This window comes from Cavia porcellus, unplaced genomic scaffold (genome assembly GCF_034190915.1).
Source record: "Cavia porcellus strain 051 isolate PalLab524CR breed Dunkin Hartley unplaced genomic scaffold, mCavPor4.1 scaffold_4, whole genome shotgun sequence".
Classification (NCBI taxonomy): domain Eukaryota; kingdom Metazoa; phylum Chordata; class Mammalia; order Rodentia; family Caviidae; genus Cavia; species Cavia porcellus.
The window spans coordinates 115358593-115385918 of record NW_026947487.1 but is presented as its reverse complement, the minus strand read 5'-3'; the positions used below and the strand labels follow the sequence as shown (position 1 = coordinate 115385918).

At 56.8% G+C, this 27326-nt stretch overlaps 1 protein-coding gene and 2 long non-coding RNA genes across 3 annotated transcripts in view; 2 read left to right on the top strand and 1 right to left on the bottom strand.

Annotated features, from left to right (window-relative positions):
* Positions 1 to 15341, bottom strand: part of Cmip (c-Maf inducing protein) — a 161936-nt gene extending 146595 nt beyond the window's left edge. Inside the window, exon 1 of the mRNA XM_063247706.1 lies at positions 14708 to 15341. Within this exon, the coding sequence (XP_063103776.1) occupies positions 14708 to 15007 (300 nt within the window). The 5' untranslated portion in view covers positions 15008 to 15341. The remainder of the gene's footprint in view (positions 1 to 14707) is intronic.
* LOC134475803 (uncharacterized) lies at positions 12601 to 14281 on the top strand. Its single transcript, XR_010047070.1, has 2 exons — positions 12601 to 12784; positions 13251 to 14281. It is a non-coding gene; the product is annotated as an uncharacterized LOC134475803 (long non-coding RNA).
* Positions 15342 to 15961: 620 nt separating the features above from the next.
* LOC106028898 (uncharacterized) lies at positions 15962 to 20579 on the top strand. Its single transcript, XR_001202542.3, has 2 exons — positions 15962 to 20007; positions 20331 to 20579. It is a non-coding gene; the product is annotated as an uncharacterized LOC106028898 (long non-coding RNA).
* Positions 20580 to 27326: the final 6747 nt, after the last annotated feature.

The window sequence follows — 27326 nt, the reverse complement described above, 5'->3', positions numbered from 1 at the left end:
TCCGTGAGTTGGAGAACCCAGCCTAGGCTACAAAGTGAGTTCAAGGTCAGTCTGAAGTACATAGCAAAACCCTGTCTAAAAAACATAAAATACAAAATGTATACATACAATGGAATATTGCTCAGCTCCAAAAAGGAAAGATTTCTAAGGTGGGTGCCACAGCACCGTGGAACTTGTGAACACCATGAGACAGACATAAGCCAGACCCAGAAGGACAGATGTCATGCGGCTGCCGTCCTCCGGAAGTGAGATCGGACACCTTCAGTAAGACGGAAAGGAGCCTGCAGCAGGGGAACAGATGAATGGGTACAGTCTGCCCGGTAATGGGGCAGTGCTGGACAGAGACGGCCAGGCGGTGACACCGCTGCGTGTCTTTCGTGCTGAACTGTACCTTACGAGTGGCTGAAACAAGTGTTACAGGGTGAATATTTTACTACGATAAAAAAAGTTACAAACAGAACCTCAGATGCCAAACCGCATGAACAGACCCTGCCTGACCCCTCCAGACCCGCCTGCCAAATGCAGCAGGTGAGACAGTGAACAAGCGTCTGCGGCCATCTCCCCCGGGCCTCAGCTTCCCCAAAGGAGAAGTCAAAGTGACGACCACATCCCAGCCATTTCTCACCTGCAAACCCCCAGGATGGGGCGAATCACGAATCAGGACTGCGGGCAGGAAGCGCCCACCCCAGCCAGCTGGGCTGGGCAACGCACAGGCCTGGGACCGGCTGCAGGCTGCAGGAGCAAAGGCCAGCACCCCAAGACCTTCTGGGCCCAACCTACGTCCACTCCGTCCTCCCTGGCGCGGGGTGAGGGACTCCCGGACGCACCTCGAGGTCCCAGCAAAAGCACCCAACCTGGCCCCGACTCCCAGCTCCAGGGGGGCCCTGGGAGCGCATCCCCCACCTGTGACACGGGGACACTACCATCCCAGGGCTGCAGAGAGGACCAGGTGAGGGGCTACGTGGCACCCAGGAGGTGCCCGAGGACCGTGCATCCATGCCCTCGCCCAGCCCTGCCTTGGCCTCAGTGCCCAGCTTGGCAGGCAGCGGGGGAGAGCAGTGAGCCGCCAAGCACGAGGGGCACCTCTTCTCGCAGGCTGCCGCCCACCAAGGTGCCACCCGTGGTGGGCAACAAGGCAGCCAGCGGGGAAAATCCGAATACTGTTCTCAGCTCAGGGACGTGCGAACGGTGGCAAAGGCCCCGTAACAGCAAAACTGCCTGCCCGCTTGGCGTGGCCCCCGGATCGCTCACTCTCTGGTCACTGAAGGATTTCACTCTGGGGAGTGCCCGTTAGTCTCAGAAGAGGCAAAGAGAACAAGGAAAATCACTTTGGGGTCCTTTGGGGTCCTAGGCTTCTTTTCTGCAAGCCCACTTGGACCTGCTAAGTCATGGGGAAGTTCCAGTCCTCGGGAGGCTGAGGCAGGAAGATCCCCTTCAAGTTCAAGGCCAGCCTGGGCTACACAGAGACCCTGTCTCAAAAATACATAAGTAAATTAGAATGCTGTGGGCCCAGGAGGGAGTGCCTTCAGTCACCGGCTCACTGCCGCTGAGCTGCTGGGGGTCAGTAAGTGACTCCATAAAAAAACCTACATTTTACAATTCCGCAGATCTGAGCCAAATTCAAAGTCCCTAAGGCAAATCGGCCACAGCCTGCCTGGATATTTCCGGTGTGTATTTTGTCCTGCTTAGTGTCCTCCTGTCCTTGGCCATCAGGGGTTTGTAGTCATCCTGTCCCTCTGCCCTACATGCCACAGGGGCGAGGTGGCCATGGTCACCCTGTGTGTCAAGGAGGTCTCCCACCTGCTGGGCAGGGGTGAGCGGTCCGTGGCACCTGCCGGACCTGGGGGTGGTGTGTGGGTGCTCACAGCGCTCCCCAATGCCGCACCCCGCCTGGCCAAAGGTGGAAAGAAGGCTTAGAAATCGGAAAACAAACATTTTAGGGCCAAGAAGTGCCAACCTTGAAACTCCAGACTAGGATAAGAGGAAAAATATTTCACTATAACCAAGAAGACTAAACACAGCTCCCGCAAGCACGGAAAAGTGCGCAGATAATCCTGCTTCCCCGGAGGAGCAGGACCGGAGCAGAGCCTCGATCTCTGCCACTTTAGGAAGCTGTGCTCCTCCGCACCTTCGCTTCTGGGCAAGGTTCTGTTTCCTGCCTCTGTGGACGGTCACAGCCCCAGACAGGGCTTCTAAACCTAGGGCGAGGGGCTGAGCCCCAAAGAGCGCCCACATTACAGATGTCAAAAACAGTAACTGCCCACCTTGACCGCCCATCGTCTCTGAAAGAATCCACAGCATTTGGCAAACTGTCAAAAGGAGTCGGTGGCTCGCTGAAGTCTGCACCAGGTGACCCAGAACACCCGGGCAGCAGCAGGTCTTGTGGCTGGAATCTGTGGGAGCCGACGGACAGACTCCCTGCTCGGGAGGTGAGGATGGAAGCGAGACCGGGAATGGAGGAAAAACAAATCATCTCCCAAAGCAAGTCACGTGGGAGATAAACAGGCCAAAATGGAAGCGGACGGGACAGGAGCGAGGTTAGACGATGCTTCCAGGAAGGGCAAGGCCTGGTGCTAAGCCCTCGCCCAGCACACAGGAGGCCCCGAGTTCAGTCCCCACATGGGGTGCTGGGTGGGAGCAGCCCGCTCTGTGAAGACAGCCATGCACCTTTGTTTAGATACAGACTCTCAACCCAGAGTTACCTCTTAATAAGAAGCACCCCGGCCTTCATGGGCTCCCCTGAGGGTTACTTAACTAGCCTGGGCCTTGTGTTCCTACAGTAGTCTGAACGGTGGGAGACGCTCACCAGTAGGAAGAGGAAACAGCTTGCACTCTGCCTGCCTACAATGGTAAGTAGTGGCTGCCTCGGGAGTCCCTGGGAAGATTGATTATGCTAGGATCAATTGGCGATGTCTATCACGGCCCCAGCCAGGAGAGTGGCAGCATGCGTGTCATGTATTTGCCATTCCAGAACTAGATGGCTTGCAGGTTCCCTTTCAACTCTGGCCAACTCGGATTCTAATTATATAAATAAAAAAGGGGGAAGGGGCAAATGGAAAACAGACCTAACATTTTCCAACACAGGCCATAGCTGAATTTGGCCAAGCCCACACTGGCTGCCCAGCCAGCCCGGCTTCTTGCCATATGGGAGGAAGTGGAAAACATCAGATCTGCTGTCTTATGCCCAACAAGACACCCAAGCCAAGCCGGAGGTTGCAAAAGTTGCAAAAGTATGGGTTCGGCCTGGCCCGGCTTTGGTTGTGACACACCTCATCAGAAAGCGTGCAAACCGCACGGGGCACCATGTGGGTTCAACTCTGGCCGGACTCTTTGCCCAAACTGAGCCTTGGAGAATGATGTCATTTCTCTGAGCCTCAGTTTCCCCCACCCTAGGATTGTCCCAATGACAGTGTTCACAGCACTTTTTGAAGGGAGAGAATGTTCCGGAAATAATCTGAGGTGAGGAAGCTATTTCTTGTGCCCATGGGTGACCGTTCACTCCCCTAGAAAGGAGACTCAGGTGCCAGCCAGGGTCTCGGGGACACGGAGTGTGGACACACAGTGGTGTGAGCAGAGGAAATTCCAGCATAGTCCGGGGAAGCGCAAGAGGTGGCTTCTCCACTGAGGGTGACCATGGATTTCCTGTGGTGACCACGGGTTTCCTGAGATGCAGGACTTTCAGTGCAGAAAGCGTGGGTGGCCCCAGGCAAACCAAGGCAGCTGTGACCCCAGTTTCACCAAGTCACCGAAACCTAGGGGAAGGGACAGGGACCTGAGTCCATCCCGCAGTGGCCAGGAGCCTCCGTGCAGCAGTCCCCACCCACAGGAAGGACAGGGAAGGAGAAGTCGTCCCTCCCCTGGGAAGGGGACACAGGGATGTGGGCAGCACATTGGACCCGGTTTGCACTAATCAAACACGGGCCCAGCACGGCCTGGAGGAAGAACCGAGCCCTGAGAGGGTCAGCGAGGTCCAGATGACACAGGGGACTGCCCAGAGGACAGGGCGGCTGCCTGGCCTCTGCCTGGAGCAGGAGCTACGGCGGGTGCTGGGTGGGGAAGCCCAGGCTCAAAGGTCCCCCCAGCCGGGGGTCCCCGAAGCCCACCCAGGTGGGGCCAGGGCACCCGGGGGGGGGGGTCCCACTCTCACTGCGCTGCACCGAGCCCGCTGCTCAGAGCCAGCCGCGTGTCAGGGGCAATATCATTGAGAAAATAAAAGCAACTTTCAATTCTGTTTTTAAATCATATTTTCCAAGATCAAAATCTTATTTCCCAAGCCCTGCTGCCGAGAGCAGAGGTGAAAGCCTCACAGTGGCATCCTAATGCTCCCAGTGCGGCTCCCGGCTGCTGCGGGGGGGCCGAGGCTGCCCTGGCTCCAGCGTGGGGCCACAGGGGCCTCCCCGGACTCCGAGGTCACCAGACTGGCCAACGGTCTGGAGAAAACCCGGAGACTTTGCCGTCCCTCTATGGCCTGGGACAGGGCCAGGGCCACTCACCCAGCAAGTGCACTCTCTGGAAGGCCCGTGGTGACATCAGTGACCCTGGGTGAGTGGCCCTGGCCTGCCTTCCAGTTCATGATCCTGGAGGAAGCAGACAGGCAGTGGGTGGCCCTGACGGGAGGGACTGGTGCCACGACAGTAATGGCGGTGGTGACGGTGACAGCAGACATACATACTCTCCCAGCCCTCCCAGGCTTTGTCACTCCGTCCTCAGGACAACCCTGTCTGTCCCTTCCCGTCTGATCCAACACTGGGCACACACGAAAGGTCCGAGTCCAAACCAGACCAGTGATGCTCAGAGCCACCATGTGGATGAGTGTCCCCTTCTGGGAAGCAATGAGCTAGCAGCAGGGTCTCCCCAACACCCCTAGCGCACACTGAGACCCACGGGGACACGTCTTCTGGAAGGCACCCGAACGGCGCTCCAGGGTGGAGGTACCAGCCGTACACCCCACACACCCCGCTACCTGGCCCGAGACCCCCACCCTCCACAGAACCGCTGGCAGGACCCCAACAACTCCAAACCTTGCCTCTGGTGTCTTTTTTAGAGATGCAGGAACCCCTCGCATGGCCTGGGTAGGAAAAGCAGCCAAAGGTCTTCCTAGTCCCGTGGTCCCCAAAAGCAGCCTCCATTCAGGTGGGGTGGGAGGGACAGGATCTGGGCGCTGCCCTGACACCCAACTTCCTAATGCTAGCTTTTCTTTCTCTTTTCTCTCTGAATGATGCAATTCCCTTCTCAACAACCCAGACCTCGACGGTCCTGAGTCACCAGGACAAAGGCAGGGACGGCAGGTGGATTACTGGGAGGGTTCGTAGGTGGGGGTGCCTGACAAACCCCTAGCCAGCCAGGACTTTCTCCCCAGCCCCACAGCACCCTGAACACAGGGAAAGAGGCCAACTGCAGTCTGCGAGTCCCTTGTGACCCTCGGGGACAGTGTTAGAGGAACAAGATGATTTGGGGCGGTGGCTCAGCAGCAAGAGCGTCAAGGCCCAACATTCCAGATGCAAAGAATGACCTGCTCTGACAATGAGTGTGAAGAGAGCATCCCCTCCCAGGGCATCATGGGAAACCAATGAGTGAGAAGACAGAATCCCCTCCCGGGGCATCATGGGAAACCAATGAGTGTGAAGAGAGCATCCCCTCCCAGGGCATCATGGGAAAACAATGAGTGAGAAGACAGAATCCCCTCCCGGGGCATCATGGGAAACCAATGAGTGTGAAGAGAGCATCCCCTCCCAGGGCATCATGGGAAAACAATGAGTGAAAAGACAGAATCCCCTCCCGGGGCATCATGGGAAACCAATGAGTGTGAAGAGAGCATCCCCTCCCAGGGCATCATGGGAAACCAATGAGTGAGAAGACAGAATCCCCTCCCAGGGCATCATGGGAAAACAATGAGTGAAAAGACAGAATCCCCTCCCGGGGCATCATGGGAAACCAATGAGTGTGAAGAAAGCATCCCCTCCCAGGGCATCATGGGAAAACAATGAGTGAGAAGACAGAATCCCCTCCCGGGGCATCATGGGAAACCAATGAGTGTGAAGAGAGCATCCCATCCCAGGCCATCATGGGAAACCAGTAAGTGTGAAGACAGCATCCTCTCCCTGCGCATCATGGGAAATCAATGAGTGTGAAGACAGAATCCCCTCCCAGGGTATCATGGGAAACTAGTAAGTGTCAGGAGGATGATGGCCCAGGCCCCACAGAACGGCTCAAAGGATGTCATGAAGTCGTGTCTAACCCCTGCTTAGCATGGAGCTGGCACTCAGGAAGGGACTCAACATCAGAGACACAGAGACGCACGTGTGCACAGACCTGCTCCCAGCGACTCCTCCCCTGTTAACAGTGGGACTTCGAGGACCCTTCCTCCTTCATTTTATAGGCCAGCATCACCCTGTGCTATTAATTTCATCTTGTTTCCCATGCAGGGCAGTGAACAGCTGGGGACGAGACGGACTGCCCCAGGTCAGCAGCTGGGAGGGAGAGGAGACGCACGCACCGAGGCAAGGGGCTCGGCGGCACGGGCGTGCTCCTCACAGCCAAGGGGAGACTGAGGCTGCAGAGGGCCGAGTGCCCATCCCAGGACCAATGAGGAGCATCCCTCATGCTGGAGATTGGGCTGCAGGAAGACAGCTGGGCAACGAGAGCCTGGGCCCTGGGAAACCCTCTGCTGTGTCCACCTCTCTCTCGAAGTCCTGCTCGCCCAACACGTGAGGAGTGGTCCTACTCTGAGCCACCAGCCAGTACCAAACATTACAAGGCCGGGAAGCCATGACCTTGCCTTGCTGGGCCTTGATGTGCCCACCTGCAGAATGGGAACAACAGCATCCTCCCCTGGGGCATCATGGGAAATCACTGAGTATCAAGACAGAACCAGGCAAACGGTAGGTGCTGTGTAAGTTGCAGCTGCCATTATGGTTTCCTCACTGGACACTCAGCCCTCCCTGCCACAGCCATGTAGCTACTGGAGCTTCTGGAGGACACCGACTCTCGAGTTGGGTCACCTGTGTACCAGCTGTGGATCTTTAACTCTTGAGTTTAAGTCAAGAGTGGTGGCCTGTGCCTGTAATCCAGCACTTGGGAGGCTGAGGCAGAAGGATCTCTGAGCTACAAAGAGTTCAATGCCAGCCTGAACCACCTCACAAGATCCTGTCTCAAAAAAACAAAATCTAAAAAAAAAAAAAAGAAAAAACAACTCTTGAGGTCTGTTTCCCCTCTTGCCTTGTGGGGCTGGTGCAAGGACTGAACACACAACCAGGACTAAGCAAGGACCTTGCACAGCTGGAGGGAATGACGGGTCCAACCCCGAGTCACCCCTGCTCTTTTGCTGACCTGGGCTCTGTCTGACCTACTGGGTCCCGCCCCCAAAAGCCACCTCTGTCATTTTCCTGCCCCTGCAGCGGAAAACACAAACTGGCCAGAGCAACAGATATCAAGGTCCTCTCTCCCCTTTCCAGCGGGCGGCTAGGGCCCTGGCCCGGCCTCTCCTCCCCGAGACACCCATCGGGGTCACTTCTGTGTCCCCTGCAACGTGCCCACCTGCTCCCCTGTCACAGCGTGACGGGCCTGCTGACATGGGCGCCCAGGACTGGGCTGGGGCTCCCGAGACCTCGAGGAAGACAAGACAGAAGCAGGAGGAGCGGGGACCCGGCTCCTACGCCCCAGAGGCCCGTGGGTGCTGCTGTGGGGGTGCAGGGACGCCGTGGTCCTGGTGCACAGCTCAGGCCCCAGACCCGAGACCAGCGCAGGAGGTCAGTGACAGGTGTGGCCGTGGTTCAGAGACACAGGACATGGCAAGGCTCTCCTGACCAAGCAACCACAGCAGCCCTGCCTCGGTTTCCCCTACTCAACCCACACCCGAGTCGCACACTGGGGGACTGGGAGGCTCCCAATCAGCCCTGGGAGGGAGGAGCGCGCATGCACACACACGCAGGCGTGGACTCCACGCACCCTGGGAACCAGGTTACTGAGCAGGGAAGCTGGTTTTCCGGAGCCCTGCAGGGCGGTGTCATGGAAGGGCCCCGCCAAACACTGCCGAAAGGCTCTTCCTTGCTGGGTGTCGGAAAGTGGCCGGGATCTTAAAAACAGAAAAACCACGACAGAAGCCCTAGCACACAAACTCGCCTGGGACCCAGCACAGCTGGATGCCCGCTGAATTCTTTAATGGGGTACATGTATGGAGAATTTGGGGGGCAAGAGATTGATGACAGGGTGCCTGGTGGGTGCCTGCCATTATGTATAATTTATCTTTCCTTTTTATTTGTATTATTTTGCTGCCAGGGATCGAACCCGGGCCTTACGCAAACTCGGCACCACGCTCTGCCATGGTGCTCTGTCCTGGTCCTTCCTGGGTGATTCCTGGGGGCTGGAGATTTAGCTCAGCGGCATAAGCGCCTGTCTTGCAAGCAGGCAGTTGTGAGTTCGATCCCCAGTACCGTTAAAAAGGAAAAAGACAAAAAAAAATTCAGCCTGGGTGATTCCTAAGTGACACAGCCCCAGGGCGGCAGCACCTGGCCCTCCCCTGGACAGCTCGTCCTCCAGGTATTCAGAGGCCTCCTACCCGGACCACCTGTCCGAAGCAGCCACCTGCATGCTCTGTTTTGTTTTGGGTTTTTTTGCCCTGTTTTTCCGAGATCCCTGTCACCACCTCGTGTCCTCTGATTTGCTGCTCGTGAATGGATGAACGCGAGCAGGAACCACGGGCCTCACCCCGCTTCACCCCGACGCCCCCGCCGGGAGGAAGTCCCTGTAACCTGCCCCGTGCAGAGGGGGCAGAGGGAGGTGACCGGTCCAGACTCACCTGTCTGAGGTCAAGCCTGCGTCCTCACCACGCCCTCCATGGGGCCTGACCATGTGCTCCACACCTCCCTGGCCCTCACTCAGGTGGAAAGAGATGTCTCCTGGGGACGGAGCCGATGTCACTCCCGGAAATGTTTGCTCTGTGAGCCCCTCTGCACCTTCACACACACAGTGGGCCCCACCCGACACACACTCGTGATCACACACGCCCATGGCACACAGCAGCTCAGGCGCTGGTCCAGGCTCTGCCGGGGCAGGAGAAATACCCTCTTAAAACCACCTGGGTGTGGTGGCCGCACCTGTCATCCCAGCACTGGGAAGGCTGGGACAGGAGGTCAGCAGCAAGTTTGAGGTCAGCCTGGACTACACAGTGAAACCCTCTCAGAAAAACCAAATGCCACAACCCGCCCCCAGCCCTCGCCAAACAGCCTGGATGCCTAACAGGGGCCTGAAGAGTGAGGAAGAGAAATTTTCACTTCCCCCTCCTCTGCCCCAGGGCTTGGCCGCCAGGCTTCCTCACTGGAGAAGGCAGGAAGTCCAGGGACAAAAACAACAACCTCAGTGATGCGGCTCAGAGCCCTGTGCGCTGGGTGGCCGTTAGCCACTCCCAGATCCCCCTTTTACCTGTGAACTTGCAGCTGCCTGCGGGACCCTGGGATGGGCAGAGGCTCCCTGCTCCAGGACATCCACCCAGACCAAAGCATGAGTCCTTCCCAAACAGCGAGCCCACATTCAAATGGTCAAAAAGGAAAGGATTCCACCAAATAAGGACATAGTCTCTCATTTGAAACAGAAAACCACTGAGACTAAGCTCAGTGTCCATCAGCAGGGGATAGTGCCCCTCCATGGGTGTGCCTGGAAGGTGGAAAATTACGCATCACTGAAAAAGAACAGGGCAGCTGCGTGCGCATGGATCTCGAGCGATCTCCAGACACACGGCTGGGATGAACCAGGATAGCACAGAGCTGTGTGGGTCTGCCCAGAGAGAGGATGGCAGAGTGGGGCAGCGGAGGGCAGGGGCGGGGCAAGCTTCACCCTCATCGAATGCCTTGTGCAAATTGTATTTAACCTGCGCTCAAGGAGGAAAAAACAGTTGAGTTTTTTTAGAGAGGAGGCTGCGCCCCTGAGGAATTTTTCTTAAACTCATCCCCTTATACACAACAGATCTGCTCACCGCCCTAAACTTTCCGCTGTGCTCTGTGTGTCTCTGGAGACTTTTCTCCCGAGACTGCCCATTTTAACTGGCAAAGCTCCCTTCCATTTGGACAGAATTTCACAAAGCTCTTTTAGGGTGGTTAGGAAATAGGACTTAGAGATTCTTTCGGGTGCCTGTTAGAATTCCCTGTGCACTCACCCTCCAGACGAGCAAAAGCAGGGCCACCCAGGGAACCCCATGCACTCCCCATCACAGCTCCCCCCCAAGCTAGATCCTCCGCCCAGGCCCACCTCGGTTTAGGTTTAGGAGTTTGTTCTGCCCTATGCCAGGCTACCTTGCTTAATCTCATTTAATCCTTTAACCAAAGACATAACTGGCCCATCTCAAATATCCATCCCGACAAAAGCTCCTAAGGCACCCTGGGAAAGCAGAGGTGAGGCGGGCGGCCGGCTGGCTGCCCTGAGCACCAGGCGAGGGTCTGCGACATTGGGTCTCTGGGATGATTTGCAGGCTGGCAAGGACAGCTCCTATCTCAACTGGCTCAATTCTGCACAGCAGAAAGGGTATCACTTTTTTTTCTTTGTCTTTTTGAGACAGGGTCTCGCTATGCAGTTCAGACTGGTCTCCAGCTCACTTTGTAGCCCAACCTGGTCTGGAACTTGTAATAATCCTCCTGCCTCAGCCTCCCAAATGCTGAGTTTACAGGCGTGTGCCACCATGTCCGGGGGGCCTTGATCTTTATTAAAGATGCCGATTTCCTGCAGGCCACTCGGGCTGCACTGAGGGTCCTGGTGCTGCTCCTCCCCCACCCCCACCATCCGACACATTATCCAGGAAACAAATCTGATGCGCTCCAAATCTTCCTATGACAAATTTTAAAAGTCTTAGTATTTACTGCCATGAAAAACACCAACTATGACATCCCAGGCAGGAAAGAGGAGTACCTTCAGGCAGGGTCAGTGTGTCAAAAACAGAGAAAACCAACAGGCGGGCACGAGGGGCACAGATGGGGCCATGCCAGAGGGCACGGATTTTAATTCTCAAGCAGCAGCCCCCGCCTCCCAACACGAACTAGCATGGAACATGACACACAACGGGTCTCGGTCAGCGTCAGCTAAACAAATTCCCTCCCTTCCCCTCTAACACCAGGCTAAGGACACAGAGGAGGGGAAAAAGACAGCTTCTCTCTTCCCCTCGGACAAACACCCAGGAACATCTCAATCCAGCAGCAAGGCAGGGCAAATTTTAAAACCAGCCCAGGAGAATCAAGCCGAGTAGGGATGGCGGGGGTCACTCGCTGGGCCCCAGCTCTGGTTTGGTACATGAAGAAGGGCTTTGCAGATCACAGCCACCATTCCAAGACACCCTACACGCTTGGTAAAAAGTGAAACGCAGTGAGAGGGGAGCCCTGTATTTGCACTTCTTTGGTACACAGGAAACAGAGCCCACAGACAAAGCCCTCTGCCAGCGTACAAACATGTCTAGCAGGTGATCAAATTCAGCAAGGTAGATTCTGGTCTGGGAACCAGGTGCTTATGCAGACCTCCTGGCTGTTTGGTGACAACCCACACCAGGGTGACAGATGCCAAGGGCCCAGGGAGTCCCAGGGAACTGGGGCACTGCAGTGCAAAAAAAAAAAAAAAAATGGGGGGGGTGAGGCACCATCTCCAGGGTGCCTAGCGTGGGCGGGGCGGGGACACCCCCAGCACCCTCTCTCAGCCTGGGAGCTTCCTCCTTTGTTTGGGAGCCTTCTGGAGCCCAAGTTTCCAAGCATCCCCCTGGCCTGCTGGCCTGCCAGCCACAATGGGGCTCCCTGCCGCTCAACAAGGATTTAATCAGTAACCAGCCCAGCAGAGGAGGCTCAGAGGGCAAAGTTCACAGCCAGGCCCGGAGAGGTGTGGGCCCCTTTGGGATCACCCAGCGGGAGAAGAGAGAGGTCCAGACTCAGGGGTGCATGCCCAGCCCGAGCAGCCTGCCAGGGGGCACTAGGACCCCCATATGCTTGCACCCCAACCTGATGCAGCTGTGACCCTGGAAACCTGATCTGTATCTCTCATGATTTAGTTCACTGGATCAGTGTAGGCAGACTCTGAAGATATTTTGGGCAAAAGAGTGTATTCAATTTGTTTATTGGTTTGAATCCAGATCAATCACTTTGGGTCTTGTTCCTGAAGCCCACGCAATTAACCAAAGAATGACCAGGCGGTTCCAAGCCAGACACCTGCTTGGAAGAAGGCTTTGACCCTACAGGAAAAGGTCCTGGCAGGTGGGCAGCTCAAAGCCAGGCCAGGGGGCACTATAATCCAGCTCACCTTTGTTTCATGTGGGCCAATAGTTTCCCATGGAAGGCCTGGGCCACACTCTAAAATGCAGATAGATTACATAAGGACCCCAGCCTCGGGGAAACCCACGGGGCTCCTTTGCTTCCCCAAGGGCCCGGACACCAAGCAGGTGTCTCACGATGGCACAAGATCCCAGGTGGCAGTCCCAGCCCCCTGGCCTGGAGACTATGGCCCAGCCGCGGAGGCCCTCCCTCTACACTCCCAGGCCCTGGGGATCCAGGGAGCTAGGACCCCCCCTGGAGCCTCCTGCAGAGCCAGTGGAAGGCTGCCTGGGCCACACACCTCGGTGACACAGGCAGGGACGGGGATTTTGCCGGCCCATCGGAGGCTTCCTTGTAGCTACTCTTCCTGTATCTCCCAGTGCCAGAGCGAGACTCCACCAAGACAAAACTTGCCCCATGGATGATCCCCGAACCCCAGGACCGGAAATTACAGGTGTCCTGTTCCAGGCGCATGTTACCAAAGGTGCTGCCCACCTCAGCCGGCGAAGGTGGGTGAGGGCCTGCTTACGAATCTAGTGCGTGGCTTCCTTCCCCTTCTTCCTGTCCCCCAACGCACCCCTAGAGCAGCCAGGGGAAGTGAGGGGCCTTTCATCCACGGAGCTGATCTCCCCCAAGCCAGGAAGACCAGCAGGCCAACAACACCCCAGCTTCTCCCAGAGGGCAGAGGCTTGGCCTGCACCTCCCCAAATGGGTCTTCTCGACCATTTTCCTCTCCCTCAACTCCCCTTCCTTTCTAAGGCGGCAAGGAAAAAAGAAGAACAAAGCCCAGCAAAGCCCCTCCCCAGCACCAGGTGAAAATTCCAAAGCCAGACCCAGGGCTCCACAGCCCAGGCAGGGAGGCGCCCAGGCCACCAGGGACTCTGTGAATCCCAAACCCTAGTTGCTTGCTAATTTGGGGCCACTCTCCCTCCATCGAATGAAAACCCAAACGCCAAGGCCTGTGGTTCGACGCAGGGCTGGAAACGTGCACCAATCTGGAAGCAGGACCAGGCATCTCTCTGAGACTGACCGACCGACCGGGGAGCCTGCGTGGAAGAGCGGCCTGCGGAGACTGCACCAGCGTGCCCACAGGAAAGACAAGACAGACGCCCGTTCAGAGCCCGGCCGACCCAAAATTCAGAACAAAAGTCTTCGTGGGCTTCAGGGTTTGGCGGTGGGGGTGGGGAGCAGATCGGGGAGCAGGATTCTTGGGCTGACTTCCCCCCTCCCCATTCCTTGGGGCATGTGTCATGGCCTGTGACACAGCGCCAGGGGAACATGGATGCCGGAGAAATGTCTACACACGCTACACATTTGTGACATGCCATGTAAGCGACACCGTTTCCTGGCTGGGCTTTCTTGGCACAGGTGTGGGCAGACGCTGGATTCTGCTCCCTCCTACTGTGCTTAGTAAACAGGATCACGGGGGTTGGGGGATGCGGTCTAAGCAAAGCGGGGTGGGGGCTCCCCTCTCCTAAGAGGAGGGGACCCCCACGGCCAGGCTCAGGCCAAGCAGGAGCCCAGTATTTGAAACTGTCCTTGTTTCAAAACACAAAGCACCCTGTTCAGGATCCTGGCCGCCACCCCCACTCCCTCCAAGCCCACCACAGCTGTCTCCCTCCAAGAGGAAGAAGGGCCACCATTTGCAGATTCGGTTTCAGCAAGAGATCAGCCGATTCTCTCCCTTCTCATCCCGCCGAGCTGGCCCCAGCCACACAAGGGAAAACAATAACCCTAACAAAATAGGACCGCCAGGACAAAACAGGCGTATACACTGGGGCTGCGCACACACCCCGGGGAGGACCGGGGCTGGCCCAGCCAGCTCCCAGCCAGAACTTGGCCACCCGGGCCTGAGATGTTCCAGGACCACGGCCCCCTCCCCCCTGCCAACCTCCCAATGTGGGAAGATTTTCAAAAAGGGGAGCACCCAGTTTTTGCCTGCCAGACAGACAAGGGAAGAGGGGGAAAAAAAAAAAGGAAGAATAAAGGTTCCTAAAGAAAAGAAACGATTTGGTTTTTGGAAATCCTTTGGGTCTGGGGGTTTTAGGATTTTGACGGTGCGGGTGGGGAGGGTTTCTCCTGCAGCTCAGGTCGAAGAGGGCCTTGGACTTCCAGAAAGAGAACCCCACCACGATCGGGGCCCAGCCTCGCTCCACCCCACGGTCCCCACCATCAGAACGCAAGAGCTGGGAGCCGAGGGTCTCCGGGCACCCGGCCGGGATGGGCCAAGTCTCCGGGGTCTTGCGGTTCCGGAGTCCAGCGGCGGGTCCGAGGAGCTAGGGTCCGACCCAGCCGGGCGCACGAACCAGGAAGGGGGCGCGCGGCTGCCCGCCGAGCAGGCCCGGGCCCGGGACGGCGCCGGGGCGCCGGGTCTCGCGGTGGGGGGGCGCGCGTGGGAAGCCCCCGGCCGCCCGCCGCGCGGAGCGACTCACCGTGGCTGACGCCAGGCTGTTGTCGGCCAGCGTTAGATGGTGCGGCTCCCAGCGCCTCAGGAACTTCGAGGTGAGGATCTTGCTGAGAAAGGTCCGCGGGTGCCGGATGACACAGACCTGGATGTCGCCCTCCTGCAGCAGTTTGTACCTCATCCCGTTGCAGAGCAGCAGGGCCCGGCGGCAGGGCACAGCGCCCATCTTCGTGCCCTCGGGGGCCGGCACGTCGCCCCCCAGCAGCGGCTTGGTCTCCTCGAGCTGCCGGGGGTCGCCGCCGCCGCCCGAGCCGCTGGTCACATCCATGGCCGCGCGCGCGCGGGGGGCGGGGGCCGGGGCCGGGCGCGCGAGCGGGGCTGTCCGGCGCCCGATCCGGGGCCCGCACCCCCCCACCTCCCGGGAAGGTGGGGGGGGCGTGGGGCGGGGGGCGCCCGCGGGAGGGGCGCGGCCGCGGGGGCGGGGGCGGCGGCGGCGACGGCGACCGCGGCGGGCTTCCTGCGGGCGGCCGGCTTCCTCCTAGCGCGTCGGGTGCATGGTGGCGCGCGGCGGGCGGCGGGCGCAGGGCCGAGGCGCGGGCCGGGGTGGCGCGGGGGCCGGGTGCGGGCGTGTCTCGGCCCCGCGCGGCGCGGTGCCACCGGTGCGTGTGTCCGCGTCCGTCCGCGAGCGCCTGCGGGCGGGGGCCGCGCGCCGCCGGGGAGGTTGCGGGAGCGCGAGCGCGCGCGCGATTGGTCCCCGCGGGGTCATGTGCCCGCCTCTCTGACGTCAATGGCGGCAACGGCGCCGCGGCTTCGGCCTCCCTCTCGCGGGCAGGCGGAGCCGCGGCCGGCGGCCGGGCGGGGACGAGGCGGGCGCCGCCCGACGGGAGGGGCGGCCCCTGGGGAGGGGGCTGGGGTGGCGCCCCGGCAGGCCCGGCCCCGCCCGGGTGGGGTGGCGGCGGGAGGGGCGACTCTGGCCGCGCCCCCACACCCGGCCCTGGGTGCCTAGGCGGGAGGTGGGTGAGCGCAGCGTCCTGCTCCCGCGCCGCCCGCGCTGGGCTCGGAGGACCATCGGCCCATCCCACGGCCACGGAGGTGTGACCAGGTGGCCGCCAGGGCGCTGGGCGGGCGAGACCCAAAGACACTTCCCGGAATTGCAGATGCGCCCTCTACTATCGGCCTCTGCAGGCCTCTCCTCCCGGCTTGCTGGTGTCCTCAAGAAGGAGAGGACAGGCTCCCCACCTCTCTCCTTTCTCCAGCCCTTGTAGAACTCAGGTAACAAAACCCCTCCCCGCAGAGCGATCAGCGGCTCTGCTGTCCAGGCACTTCTGGCTTCTTCAGCTTCCCATCTCCCCAACCGCGCAGACCGAAGGTGGTCGTGTGTCCCTGTGTCCCCCCACCGCCACTGGCTCAGGAGAGGATCATATTGGAAGGGCCACTGTGGGACAGACCACTGTCACCAACTCCAGCTTGGAAGCAGAAACCTTCCTTTACTGTGGTCCCCGGCCCAGCACCTGAGGCCACCCAGGCGATGCTCAGCTCCTGGGTGGGGCAGGGCAGTCCACCTCCAGGCGCTGCTGCAGATAATGGTGTTAAAGCCCCTAGATGTTTGCTTTCTGGTTAAGAGACCTAAGCCACCCGCCCTTGTCCTGAGCTTGTGTGTGTGTGTGTGTGTGTGTGTGTCATATTGTATCATGAACTCCGCTCAGAAGTCCAGAGCCCACTCTCCCCAGTACAGCCAGCCAGGGATGGGACAGGTGGCCGAAAGCAGGTCACACCCCGTGTCCCTCACTTTCCACAATTTGCTGACATTCTCTTCGAGGGCTGGACCTCAGCAGGCCAGAGGAGGAATCAAGGAAGAAGGGGCGTGTTCCTTTCCGCTTCACTGCCACAAACTACCTGAGAAAGTCAGCGTGGAGGAAGAAAGGCCTGTTCTGGCCTATGGTTTTCGAGGTGTCAGTCCGTGGCGGACTGGCTGCTGGCTGCGCGGCTTGCAGGCCTGTGAGAGTAGGAACTTGGTGGTGGGAGGGGACAGCAGAGCCAGGCTGCTGAGCTCCTGGCAGCTAGGAAGCAGAGAGAAAAGATGGAGAGCCCAGGGGAAGGGGCCAGGGACCAGGTACAGTCCACAGCTTCCCAGGTAACCCCCAGTCTATGGAGAGCTAGGGTTAGGCCACTCACCCCGCACTTTATTGAGGTCTGGCTGTGTGCTGGGCACAAGCCAGGCACTGGGGTATTAGTGGCAATTACTGTGACAGCCACAGTGGGCCCAGGCTTCCTGCGAGCAAACAATTTTGCATGCACTGTCTTCTTTTTTTTTTTTTTTTTTTTTTTTTTTTTGTCCCTGCAACCTTGCGACATAGCTACTGTCATTAACCACTCTTGCAGATGGGGCACAGAGAGTTTCTGTGACTCACCCGGCCTCACTGGGCTACTCAGGGTCGGGCCCAGTTTCCCTGACTCCAGAACCCAGGACTTAACCACATGGCATGGAGCGAAGGTCAGGGACACTGTAAAACCAGTGACTGCACTGGGTGTGTGCAAAAGCAGGGCATATGTTTGGAGGGGCAGTGGCATGGCTGCGGGGTACGTGTTCCCGCCCCAGGAGGTCTTTGGGAATCAGGTAAAGTAACAGACGCTCCAGGGAAGGAGGAGGGCCCTCCAAAGGGCCCCAAGGTGGCAGGAGGCATGGCCTGTCCAGGCACCCACTCATTTGGTACCAGGTACTCCAGGAAGATCAGGTGGGCTTGGAGGGGAGCCGGCTACTACCCAAAATGCAGGCCCGGGGACCAGAGCGGTGACACACGACCTCATGGAAGTCAGACAGTGACACAGACATGGTGGCTTCAGGAGATCTTGGCTGCAGCGTGACACAGCTGAGGGCTGTAGAGCACAGGAGTCACCTAGGAGGAAGCAGCCAATGAGGAGCCCTCGTGGCCACAGGAAGGTGACAGGGACCTGCGTCAAGTCACCAAGTGGAGCAGCCTGGTGGCAGGCAGAATAACTGCTCTTCACTTCAAGGACACCCTAGACCTCCCGCTACCCTTTTAGGATCCCCAACCCCAGCAGAATGGGGACATCAACCAGCATGCAAAGATCTTTGATTTCTTCTGGGCCCTTGGGGACACCCGGAGGGCCCTGAGGGACGGCTGTTCACCTGTCACAGGAAGCAGCAGTGCCATGAGGGATGCTAATGACTGGACCCAAGGCCGGACCGTGCTGACAGCTGGGGGTGCCTTTTCTCCTTTCCTTCAACCCAGGAAGCCTGGGAATTATCATGAGCCCCATCTCAGGAGTGCTCCTCATGTCTTAATGGTGGGGACCCAGCCAAGATTTGAACCTGAGGTTCCATGTGACCTCAAAAATCAAGTTTTCCCCACTCCTCTGCCAATTTTAGAAGACATTAAAAAGGTCTTCCTTTATAATGTTTTCCCGGGAAGGCACTCAGGAGGAATGTATGAAATTCATCTCCGAATAATAATATTCTTTGACATGAGTTTGCAGTCAGTGACGCGGAGCCCCCAAAACATTGCAGGAAGGAAAGCTCCTAGCAGGTAGGAGCCAGGCATGCTAACTCAGCCTGCATGCCGCCAGGGCTCAAGCAGAAGACAGTGATTGACTGTCCAAGGTCACAAAGTCCCTGGTGCTTAGCAAAGTGCCAGCCACAGCCCAGCTCTGTAAGTTGCCACATGAGTTAGGCTGGTGTTGGTACTTGGTCTGAGACAGTGCAGTTCCCCTGTCTCCTGACCTGAACTGGTGAAGTGGCTACAGGGCCCCCTATCCCCTATCCCAAGTCTCTGACCTAGAAATGACACTGAGCCCAGCCACCAGAGGCCGTCCAGAGCCCCACCTTGAAGCCCCTGCATGTCCAGCGAGTTTCCGTGGGTTAGCCGTGCACCCAAATTACCCACGCTACCTCCACCTCGTGCAAGCAAAGAACTTGACCTTGAACTTGAGAGGTGCACAGTGCTGTAGGAAGGCGCGGGCATGGTTCACGAACCCCGGCACCCTGCACCCTGCACCCTCCCGCCAGGCAGGACCCACCCTGGTGCTGCCTGCTGCCGTAGCCGGTGTTGTGCTGCTGTGAAATGGCCAGCTGGCTGCCGAAGGAAAGCCCTGATTTATAGTGCTTGACCATTTCCCTGGTGTAAACAGTCCTGCCACGGCCCTACGTAAAGCTAGGAAGAGCAGCAACCCCCTCCGTGAACCGCAGGAGCGCAGCCAGCCCTGGCCCCGGACTACAAAACCTACCGATGTTAGCCCTCTGGCCCCTGTACAGACAGTCTGGTGACCCTCCAATGACCATAAATAACCTCGAGACCAGAGTCCGACAAAATGGAATATGATAATTAGGAAATCAGTTTTATGACCGTCTTAAAAATAGAACCTGTTTAATTGTAACTTTATATAACTTTTTTTTCCAAGGGGTGTTTGACAACCAGCTTGCAAAACTCCTGAAAAATTAACATCTGCTGTCATAAGCCAGGGAAGGTCAGCGCCCGCCCACCACGCTGTCCTGAAGCAGACACGCCATAAACATGTGCAGAACGGCGGGGTCTCTAACCAAAGTGCCATATCTAACCAGTGCACCATACTACCGTTTCATTCATTCATTCATCCAATTCTCTTAACACCTGCTCATCAGCACCTCCTTGAGGGCCAGGGACATTGTCAGGTCCTGCAGATCCCACTCGCATATGCCTTGGTCTCAGAGTTCATAGTCAAGTGGGCAAGCCACGCCCCAAATAATCACCACCCCAGAAACATAAGTCAGCTCTCCCCTCTTCCCACACTCAGCTGTGTACTCTTGGCTGATTTACTGTAAAGCAGGGTCACATGAATTCCACAGGGTCAGTGTCAGGCTCGCAGCATTTCCTGTAAGAGTCAGCCACTTCCGGCCTCACCTCCACTTGCACAACACCTAGGATGTGGACAGAGAGGCTTTGCACCCTGCAAACTGCTGATGGTGGGGGTGTGCTGCTTTGTGTCACAGCTGTCCTGGGCACTGTACGGTGTCACCATGTCCCTGGCCTTACCTGCTGCATGCTAGTAGCATCCCCCAGTCATGAGACACATATGTTTCCGGACAGTGCCAAATGTCACCAGGAGGCAGAGCGGCCCCTGGCTTAGGGAGATGCATCCCCTCCCTCCTAGCTGGGAGGGGCTGCTGCTGTATGAGCCACCGCTGCTCTGCCATCCTGCAGGTCACCAACTGGGGAGTCACGTTATCCTCCCTGTGCTGTGCCACCTTCCTCTTCGGAGGCTGGGCTGGGAGTAAACTTGTCACCGGCATCACTGTCAGACTACCACAGGACCCGGGGCCAGCGGGATAAAGTAAGATCCCCTGATCGAGGTGGTTTCGGAGTCTTTTTACTGGCGTGGGGCTTGGGGTGCAGTAAAATGCCAGGCGTCCGAAGCAGGCAGCTAATTGCCTGTTGTAAAACGGTCCTATCTCCTAGCTGCCCACGGGGCTGTGGCTCTAAGGGAATTCTCTGGAAGCCCCATCTGTAAACTGTCTCCCAGTGACGTCAGCCAGGAGAGCGTTCCCGAAGCTCGTCTGACAGGCATCAGATAGCAGCGCAGCAGAACATACACTCTGTCCTGATGGCATTTAATGTGCTGATCAAATAATAAAATGCAGTTATTTCTTCTCCCAGCATCGAGAGAGGAGCCTGCATTTTCCCTGGAGTCTGCAAACACGCGCCTCCCCCTTCTTCCAGGCTGGTGTGAGGCCGGCTCTTTCCCCAGGCCCCACAGCCCAGAGACCACTTCCTCTTCAGCAGGCTGTGACAGAGGGCTGCGAGGGGCCCTGCTGTGTTGCTCCCATCTTCCCTGGCTTCAGGGGACAAAGGGGCAGCCAGGCAGGCCTCTTACACCCAGGGCTAAATAAAAAAATTAGTACTAAATACTGTTTTTAGGTCAACAGTTCTTATAATACATGGATAGATGATGGATGGATACACGGGTGGATGGATGGATGGATGGATGGATGGATGGATGGATGGATGGATGAACGTAGTCCTACCAAAGCTTTAATTGCAGGTGTGTCCTCTTCAGTCTGACTTTGGGCACAATGGCTCTGAGATTCATCCATCTGGTGCTTTCATTGTTTGGGTTGATGTATCTGTCACATGGGTATGAAACTTCTGGGTAAATTTTGTTTTCAGGTTGCTTCGATCAGAAAATAACACAGGCCCTTTCTTTTTAAAATTTATTGACACTCTATGAAGAACCCAAACTCCAGGCTGCCTGGCACAGCCACATGGGCAGCGGAAGGCCACGGACCCTATTTCTAAGAGATAAAAGCCTCTGTGCTCTTCAGATTAATTGCGTCTTTCTCCCGCACTGGCTTTTTCAGGGAAGCTGCTCAAACTGACCGATTTCCACGTGACCTCTTTTCTTCCCACCTCCATCCGCCCTGAGCCGTTGCTAAGGTGCTGGATAGGTGGGTGAGGGGCGGGTGCTGCTGCTGTGCGGGGGCCCCCTCTGCCCCGGCCCCTCCAGACCATCTTCAGGTGAGGCAGCGTGCAAGGACTGTGCCAAGCCGTCTTGCAGCCTGGAAGCCAAGGTAAGGGTTTCTCCAGGCGGGACGTCCAGGGCGTTGCAAGACCAACTTTGGGTGTGAATCCCAGCTCGCCATCTGTCCCCCTGAGCCGGTTATGCCAACCCTTACTCTGTCTGACCCTCTGTGTCTCCCCTGTGAACTGGAGATCGGATTGTGATGCTCATAGTTAAGCCAATGAGATAATGTGTCGGGGCGCAGGACCAGGCTTGGGAGGAAATCAGGGCTGGTGGTCTTCTTTCTTCCAGAATAGCACAAAGCCAGAAGTGGCCAGGGGGTGAGGAGACCACGGAGGCTTCCTGATGGCTCTGTTGTGACAGAAACCGATCAGAGTGGCCTAAAGGAAGGCCAGCTGTGGCTAGAGACAGGCGAGGGTGTCTCAGAGGCCCCCGATGACCAAAAGGGAGCCAGGACCCGAAGAAGGCTGGAAACCGAAGGCGGCAGGGGCTTTCTGTATCCCGCTCTCTCTCCCCTCCCGGGGTGAGAACTTGGGCCCCTTAGCGCCCTGCCCCTGAGCTTGTCACCGGAGACTTTGCCTGTGCTTTGCCTGGGTGTGAGAAAGGTGGCCCCGGGGACAGGCCCAGGGGAGCCAGGGTCTCCTCCGTCCAGTCACAAGGAAGGACTTGGACACCACCCCAGCCAGTGTGCGAGCCCAGCTGGGCAAATCCTGCTGATGGCACGGGAGTTACAGGGGGTGGTCAGGTGGGTCACCGTGGGCTGGATGGGGTCCCCAAGAAATGTCACAGACAACCACTTCTTCCATTCCACTGCCCAGGCTTGGGTTTTCCCTCCTCCCCTACCTCCCTCTGTCTCTCTGTCTCTGTCTCTGTCTCTCTCTCTCTCTCTCTCTCTCTCTCTCTCTCTCTCTCTCTCTTTTCCTTTTTGTCTTTTTCAATCCAGATCTTGAAACAGCGTCCTCATGCAGAACTATATCCCTGACCCACTGTTAATTTTGAGACAATCTTTCTAAATTAGTAGATTACCCAAGTTGGGTTCCAACTTGCGCTCCTCCTGCCTCAGCCTCCCAGAGTGCCAGGATTAGAAGTGTCCACTCCCGTGCCCCGCTTGTGCATTTCTGCAGTAGTTGTGGTAGCTAAGACAGGTGCGGGGCTCACCAGATGCCAGTCACTTTCACAAGCACTTGGCGTACGTTGAGTCATTTAACAACTCAACCCACAACAAGTCAGCGTAGTTTATTATGGCCATGGTACAGATGAGGAAACTGAGGCAAAGGGGAGTTAAACAGCTTTGCATTGGAATGATCTATACTAGACCTACACTGTCAGCTGGGCCCCCAGTTGCCTCTTTTATCCTCAGTCATGTTTGTGTGACTCACCTGCCAGGCCACTTCTCCCAAAATGAAGACAGAAAGGTGCAGATGGGGAGGAGTCTGAGGTCCAATGTCCCACAGAAGCAGTTAGCAGCCGGCCAGGAAAAGGCTGGGACCACACTGCTGGCGAACCCCCTCCGTTCTCGCTGGAGCCAGGAGGCTGGGGCGTGCGTGGCCGTGTGACATGGCCCAGTGACCCTGTCCTTGGCCCTGCCTTAGGTCTCTGGGTCTTTGCCTGTCAGCCTGTACCAGCTACAGCAGGTGCTTAATAAGGGTTGTGGCTGCCGGGAAAGTAAGGGCCGACCTGAGCGTTTTAAAGTGTCCCGAGGATGAGGAGCAGGGCTGGCTCAGAGTCACCTGCAGGTGCTTGAAGAAGGAAGGGGCTGGGGACAGGAGCGCAGACACAGGACCAGAACGCTGAGTGACCTGGCCTCTGGGGACAGGGGCAGGCCAGGACACCTCGGTCCCCTCTGTCCCTCTCCTTTTTATGGTACCAGGAATTGAACTCACAGGCAGGCGCTGTACCCCCGAGTGGCCTCCCCGGCGCCCGGCCCCTCCTGACCTCTGAGGGTCTCACACTTCACCTTCCTGACTGGCAGCCTCGATGTCCTGAATCCATTCAAAGCGCTGACCTTTCATGGTCATTTTGAGTATGGGGAGGAGCCAGAGGCTGCGTGGTGTCAGAGCCAGTGAACAGGGGGAGAGGACACCCCGTAACATTTTAACCAGCCTGTCCTATGGCATTTGCTAGCAGCATTCGGTGGATATTTGATTGCACCCTGAAAAGGCCCAGAAGAGGTCGTCCTGAGCTGCTTCAGTGACAGGAGTGATGGGTGTGTCCTAGGCATCTTTTACTGTGATCATTTTTTCCTCATTTAAACATTCACTGTATTTTTCGATCACCCTTTTATGTGCCTGGCTCTGGGGCTCCCTGGGGGAACCGGTCCCCCAGGTAAAGACCCTGACACAGAGCTGCTCATCTTTATCCAGCCAAGGTTCCCAGCCAGGCTGGAGAAGGGCAGGAGGCCTGCAGGTCCCCGGAAGCAGGAGGCCCCTGCTGTTAACAGCAGGAGCGAATCCCACACCCTTTGGGGGGCACAAGTCTGAACTCCAGGTGCCCGCAGTGGGGCTCAGCTCAGGAAGACCCTGTTCCAGGGCTGTGTTTGCTGAGGCATGTGGAAGGCTGTAGTCCGTAGATATCGCTTCCCACTTCTGCTGGTGCAGCCCAGCATCACCAGGAGACTTAGGGGTGCTCAACCCAGTGGCCGCCATGGACTGGGGAGTCCACGCAGCGTGAGGGCAACAGCCCGCAAACCAGAGCTGACCTGCACCCTATAACGGCAGTGGCCGGCAGGTGGCAGAGTCCTGGGCTAAGGATGCAGGCAAATGGTTCATTTCTATATTGATCCAATTCCCTATTTTATTTGGCTAAAAATCCTGTTGGTATTTGATGTTGGTATTTGAGATATATAACATTTGCGGTTTACTGTGGGGAATTGGTGCATCTATATCATATCTTGGTTATTTTCCACTCTTTTTTCCCCTTTTCTATCGTCCCCCTCCCTCCCTTGTCTAAAAATTTTAAGCAAATTTTACTTGGAGGTTTTGCAACCTAGTTGACCATGGAGGGGTATTTATATTTCAGGGGCCTCAAGTTTGGATTAAGGTGGGAAATTAAGGTCGAATTAAGGTCACCCCTCTATGTCTTTGGCCATGACAGACATCACTAATCAATCACGAACTCAGCCCCAAGATCACTGACAAAGAGCAGTGCAGATCCAGAATCCATGATGGAATAATATAGTCTCTCTCTGTCTGTCTCTGTCTCTGTCTCTGTCTCTCTCTCTCTTTCTTCTTCCCAGTACTGGAACTTGAACTCAGGGACTTCACACTGAACTACATCTGCAGCCATTTAAACATTTTATTTTTTGTTTCCTTTTATTTATTTAGTGTTTTGACCCAAGGTCTTACTATATAGTTCAGGCTGCTCTTAAACTCACTATGTAACCCAGGCTGCCCTTCAACTCCCAGTGACCTTCCTGCCTCAGCCTCCTGAGCGCTAGGATTACAGGTATCTGGGTAAATTTTTTATTTCAATATGGGGTCTCAATGGGCACAAAGTAGCCCAGGTCAGGTTTTTTTCCTGATTGTGGTAACATTGACCCGCGTCACCCTGGTGCACACCACTTCTGTGGTGTTAGACACATCCACATTGTCCTGAGACCACCCATCTGCCCGGGCTCTTTCGTCCTGCAAAACTGAAACGCCATACCCACTAAACCAACCATGGTGTCCTCAGTCTGCGGGGGTCTCACTCCCTGGCCCGGCGTGTGGATGGACCTCGTTCTGTCACTGACATATGCTGAGCCTTTGGGGTTCAGCCACCTGGACAGGTGTTAGAATTTCCTTTCTTCTTAGGCCATGTAACGTCCCACTGGAACTCACTATGAAGCCCAGACCGATCTTCAACTAGAAATCCTCCTGCCTCAGCCTCCGGAGTGCTAGGATTATCTGCACGTGCCGCCATGCCTGGCTTTTAGGCAGCCTTTGTTTATTTTTGGCCTAGCTCTTTCCTCACTGCCTTATTTTGTGATGTGGACAGCCATCCGTGAGTACCAGGAGGTAGCGTGGCTCCTGTCACCCTGTGTGAGCTGCCCCTCGGCCTGGACATCCTGCCTGTGCCTGGCCGTGTCTCCTCACTTAGAGTTCAGCCCGTCTTTTCCAGCACCGAGGGTTCATCCCTGACAAGCCTGGGCCCCGGGGCCCCGAGAGTTCCCTTCCTGCTCACCCCTGATTTGCACCACCCAACTGTTCTCCCCTGGCAGGGGACACACCTGCGGCCCCTCCCTGCTGCCCTGCCCTGCGGCTTATGTCTCATGAATCTCACTGAAGTCATGAAGTCCTTATCCCCTCCCTAGGGCCATCTGAAGGTTTCAACATAAGTAACAAAGCAACAGCCTGGAGGGTTTTGGTGTATTTTTTCCTGTAGAAGCACCGTGTTCCTAAGATGGGTTTCCAGGGGTGGGAGGAGCCACTTGCTGGACCTGGGGCACAGGGGACTAAAGGTAATGGCAGGCAGGGCGTGGTGCCACCTGCCTCTAATTCCAGGGCTCTGGGAGGCTGAGGCAGGAGGACTGCAAATTCAAGCTCAGCCTGGGCAACTTAACACTTGGGCAAGAATAAAAGAGAGGACCAGGGACCTAGCTGGGTGCCAATCCTCACTACTGAGGGAGAAAAAGAGGGGAGGAGGGAAGGAAGGAAGGAAGGAAGGAAGGAAGGAAGGAAGGAAGGAAGGAAGGAAAGAGAAAACGGCGGACTGAGCCTCCTCATTAAACAAGGGCACGCGGTGGGTGAGGGGCGCTCCTTCCCCACCCCACGGGAACCCCACTTCTCCCTGTTCCACGAGGCCATGGAGGGCTAAATGGTGCAGTGGGGCCCCCAGATCATGTCCATCCCGGATCTGTGGATGTGGCCTGGGAGGGACAGGGTCTGGAGAGCATTAGGGACCTCAAGGGGAGCCCACGCTGGACGCGATGAAGGTGTCCTTCCCATCTGGAGCGTCCTCTGAGAGCCCACCTTAAGAGCTTGGTCCGTAATTTGGCTTCTGGGTGGGTGGGGCAACCTTCAGGGGGCGTGCCCTGGGTTTCTGACCAAGGGGCGTGGCCTGGGGTGTTAGGTCGAGGGGCGTGGCCTAGGGCCTTGGTCTGTCTCTTCCCCCGCCTTCCTTCCTGTCCTCGCCTTGTGGGGAGTGGTTTACCCTCCTCCCAGCAGGCCCCAACACAAGAATTTTGTGACTTGAACAATTATTTCTAAGATGGCAATATGTAATCTATTAACTAGTGATTTCCTACTGCGCATTTTTTTCTTCTGTAAATCTGTATAACTTGTACCCCTTCACTGTTTTTTTTTCTTTCTTTTCTTTTCTCCTTAAATAAAAATTAAAAAAAAAAAAAAAAGAAGGTCATGGACTTGAGCTCTGAACCCCAGCTAAAAAGAACCTCTTCTTTTTGAAGCTGATTCCGTCAGGTGTTGTGTTGCAGTGCAGAGGAAACCACTCAGAGGGTGCAGGAGCCAGAGAGTCCAAGAGAAGTTGCTGGGGCCTCAGCCCCTGGGGTAAAGAAGGGTGCACCGGGGTCGGGGCAGCCCCTCTCAGCCCTGGGGTCATAAGTTAGAAACCTTTCCTGTGTCACACACACAAAGAGACCCAAGTGGATACAAGATGAGCCTGGCATGATGGTGCATTCCTGAATCTTAGCACTCTGGAAGGCTGAGGCAGGAGGATCCCAAGTTCAAGGCCAACTGAGCAGCCTTGTGAGAAGTGGTCTCAAAAGAAAAGGGGGGAAAAAAGGAAAAGGTAAGAAGGGCTGGGATGTGCCTCAGTGTGAAGGTCTTAGGTTAACCCCTAAAGGTATAACGCAATATTTGCATAACCGTGACGTAAGAGAGGGCATCTTACACAAACAGGCTTGAAGCATTTATTACATTAATTATAAAACTGCTGTACATCAGAGGGAGGAAGCCACCAACACGCACACATGGCTGCAGGCTAGGGGAAGACTCAGCCACACAAAGAATTCCTGCGAATTCCTGCAAGAGATCAGCTCTGACTCCAACTGCAAGGCAGACCAGGAAAGGAAGAGGGACTCTCCCGAAGCAGAAGCTACAATATAGCAAAAGATTCTCCAGCTCACGGACAGAGCTACAGACCACTGCACTGTCGTCAGATCGGCAGACACTGAAGGCAGGTGACACAGCCAGAGC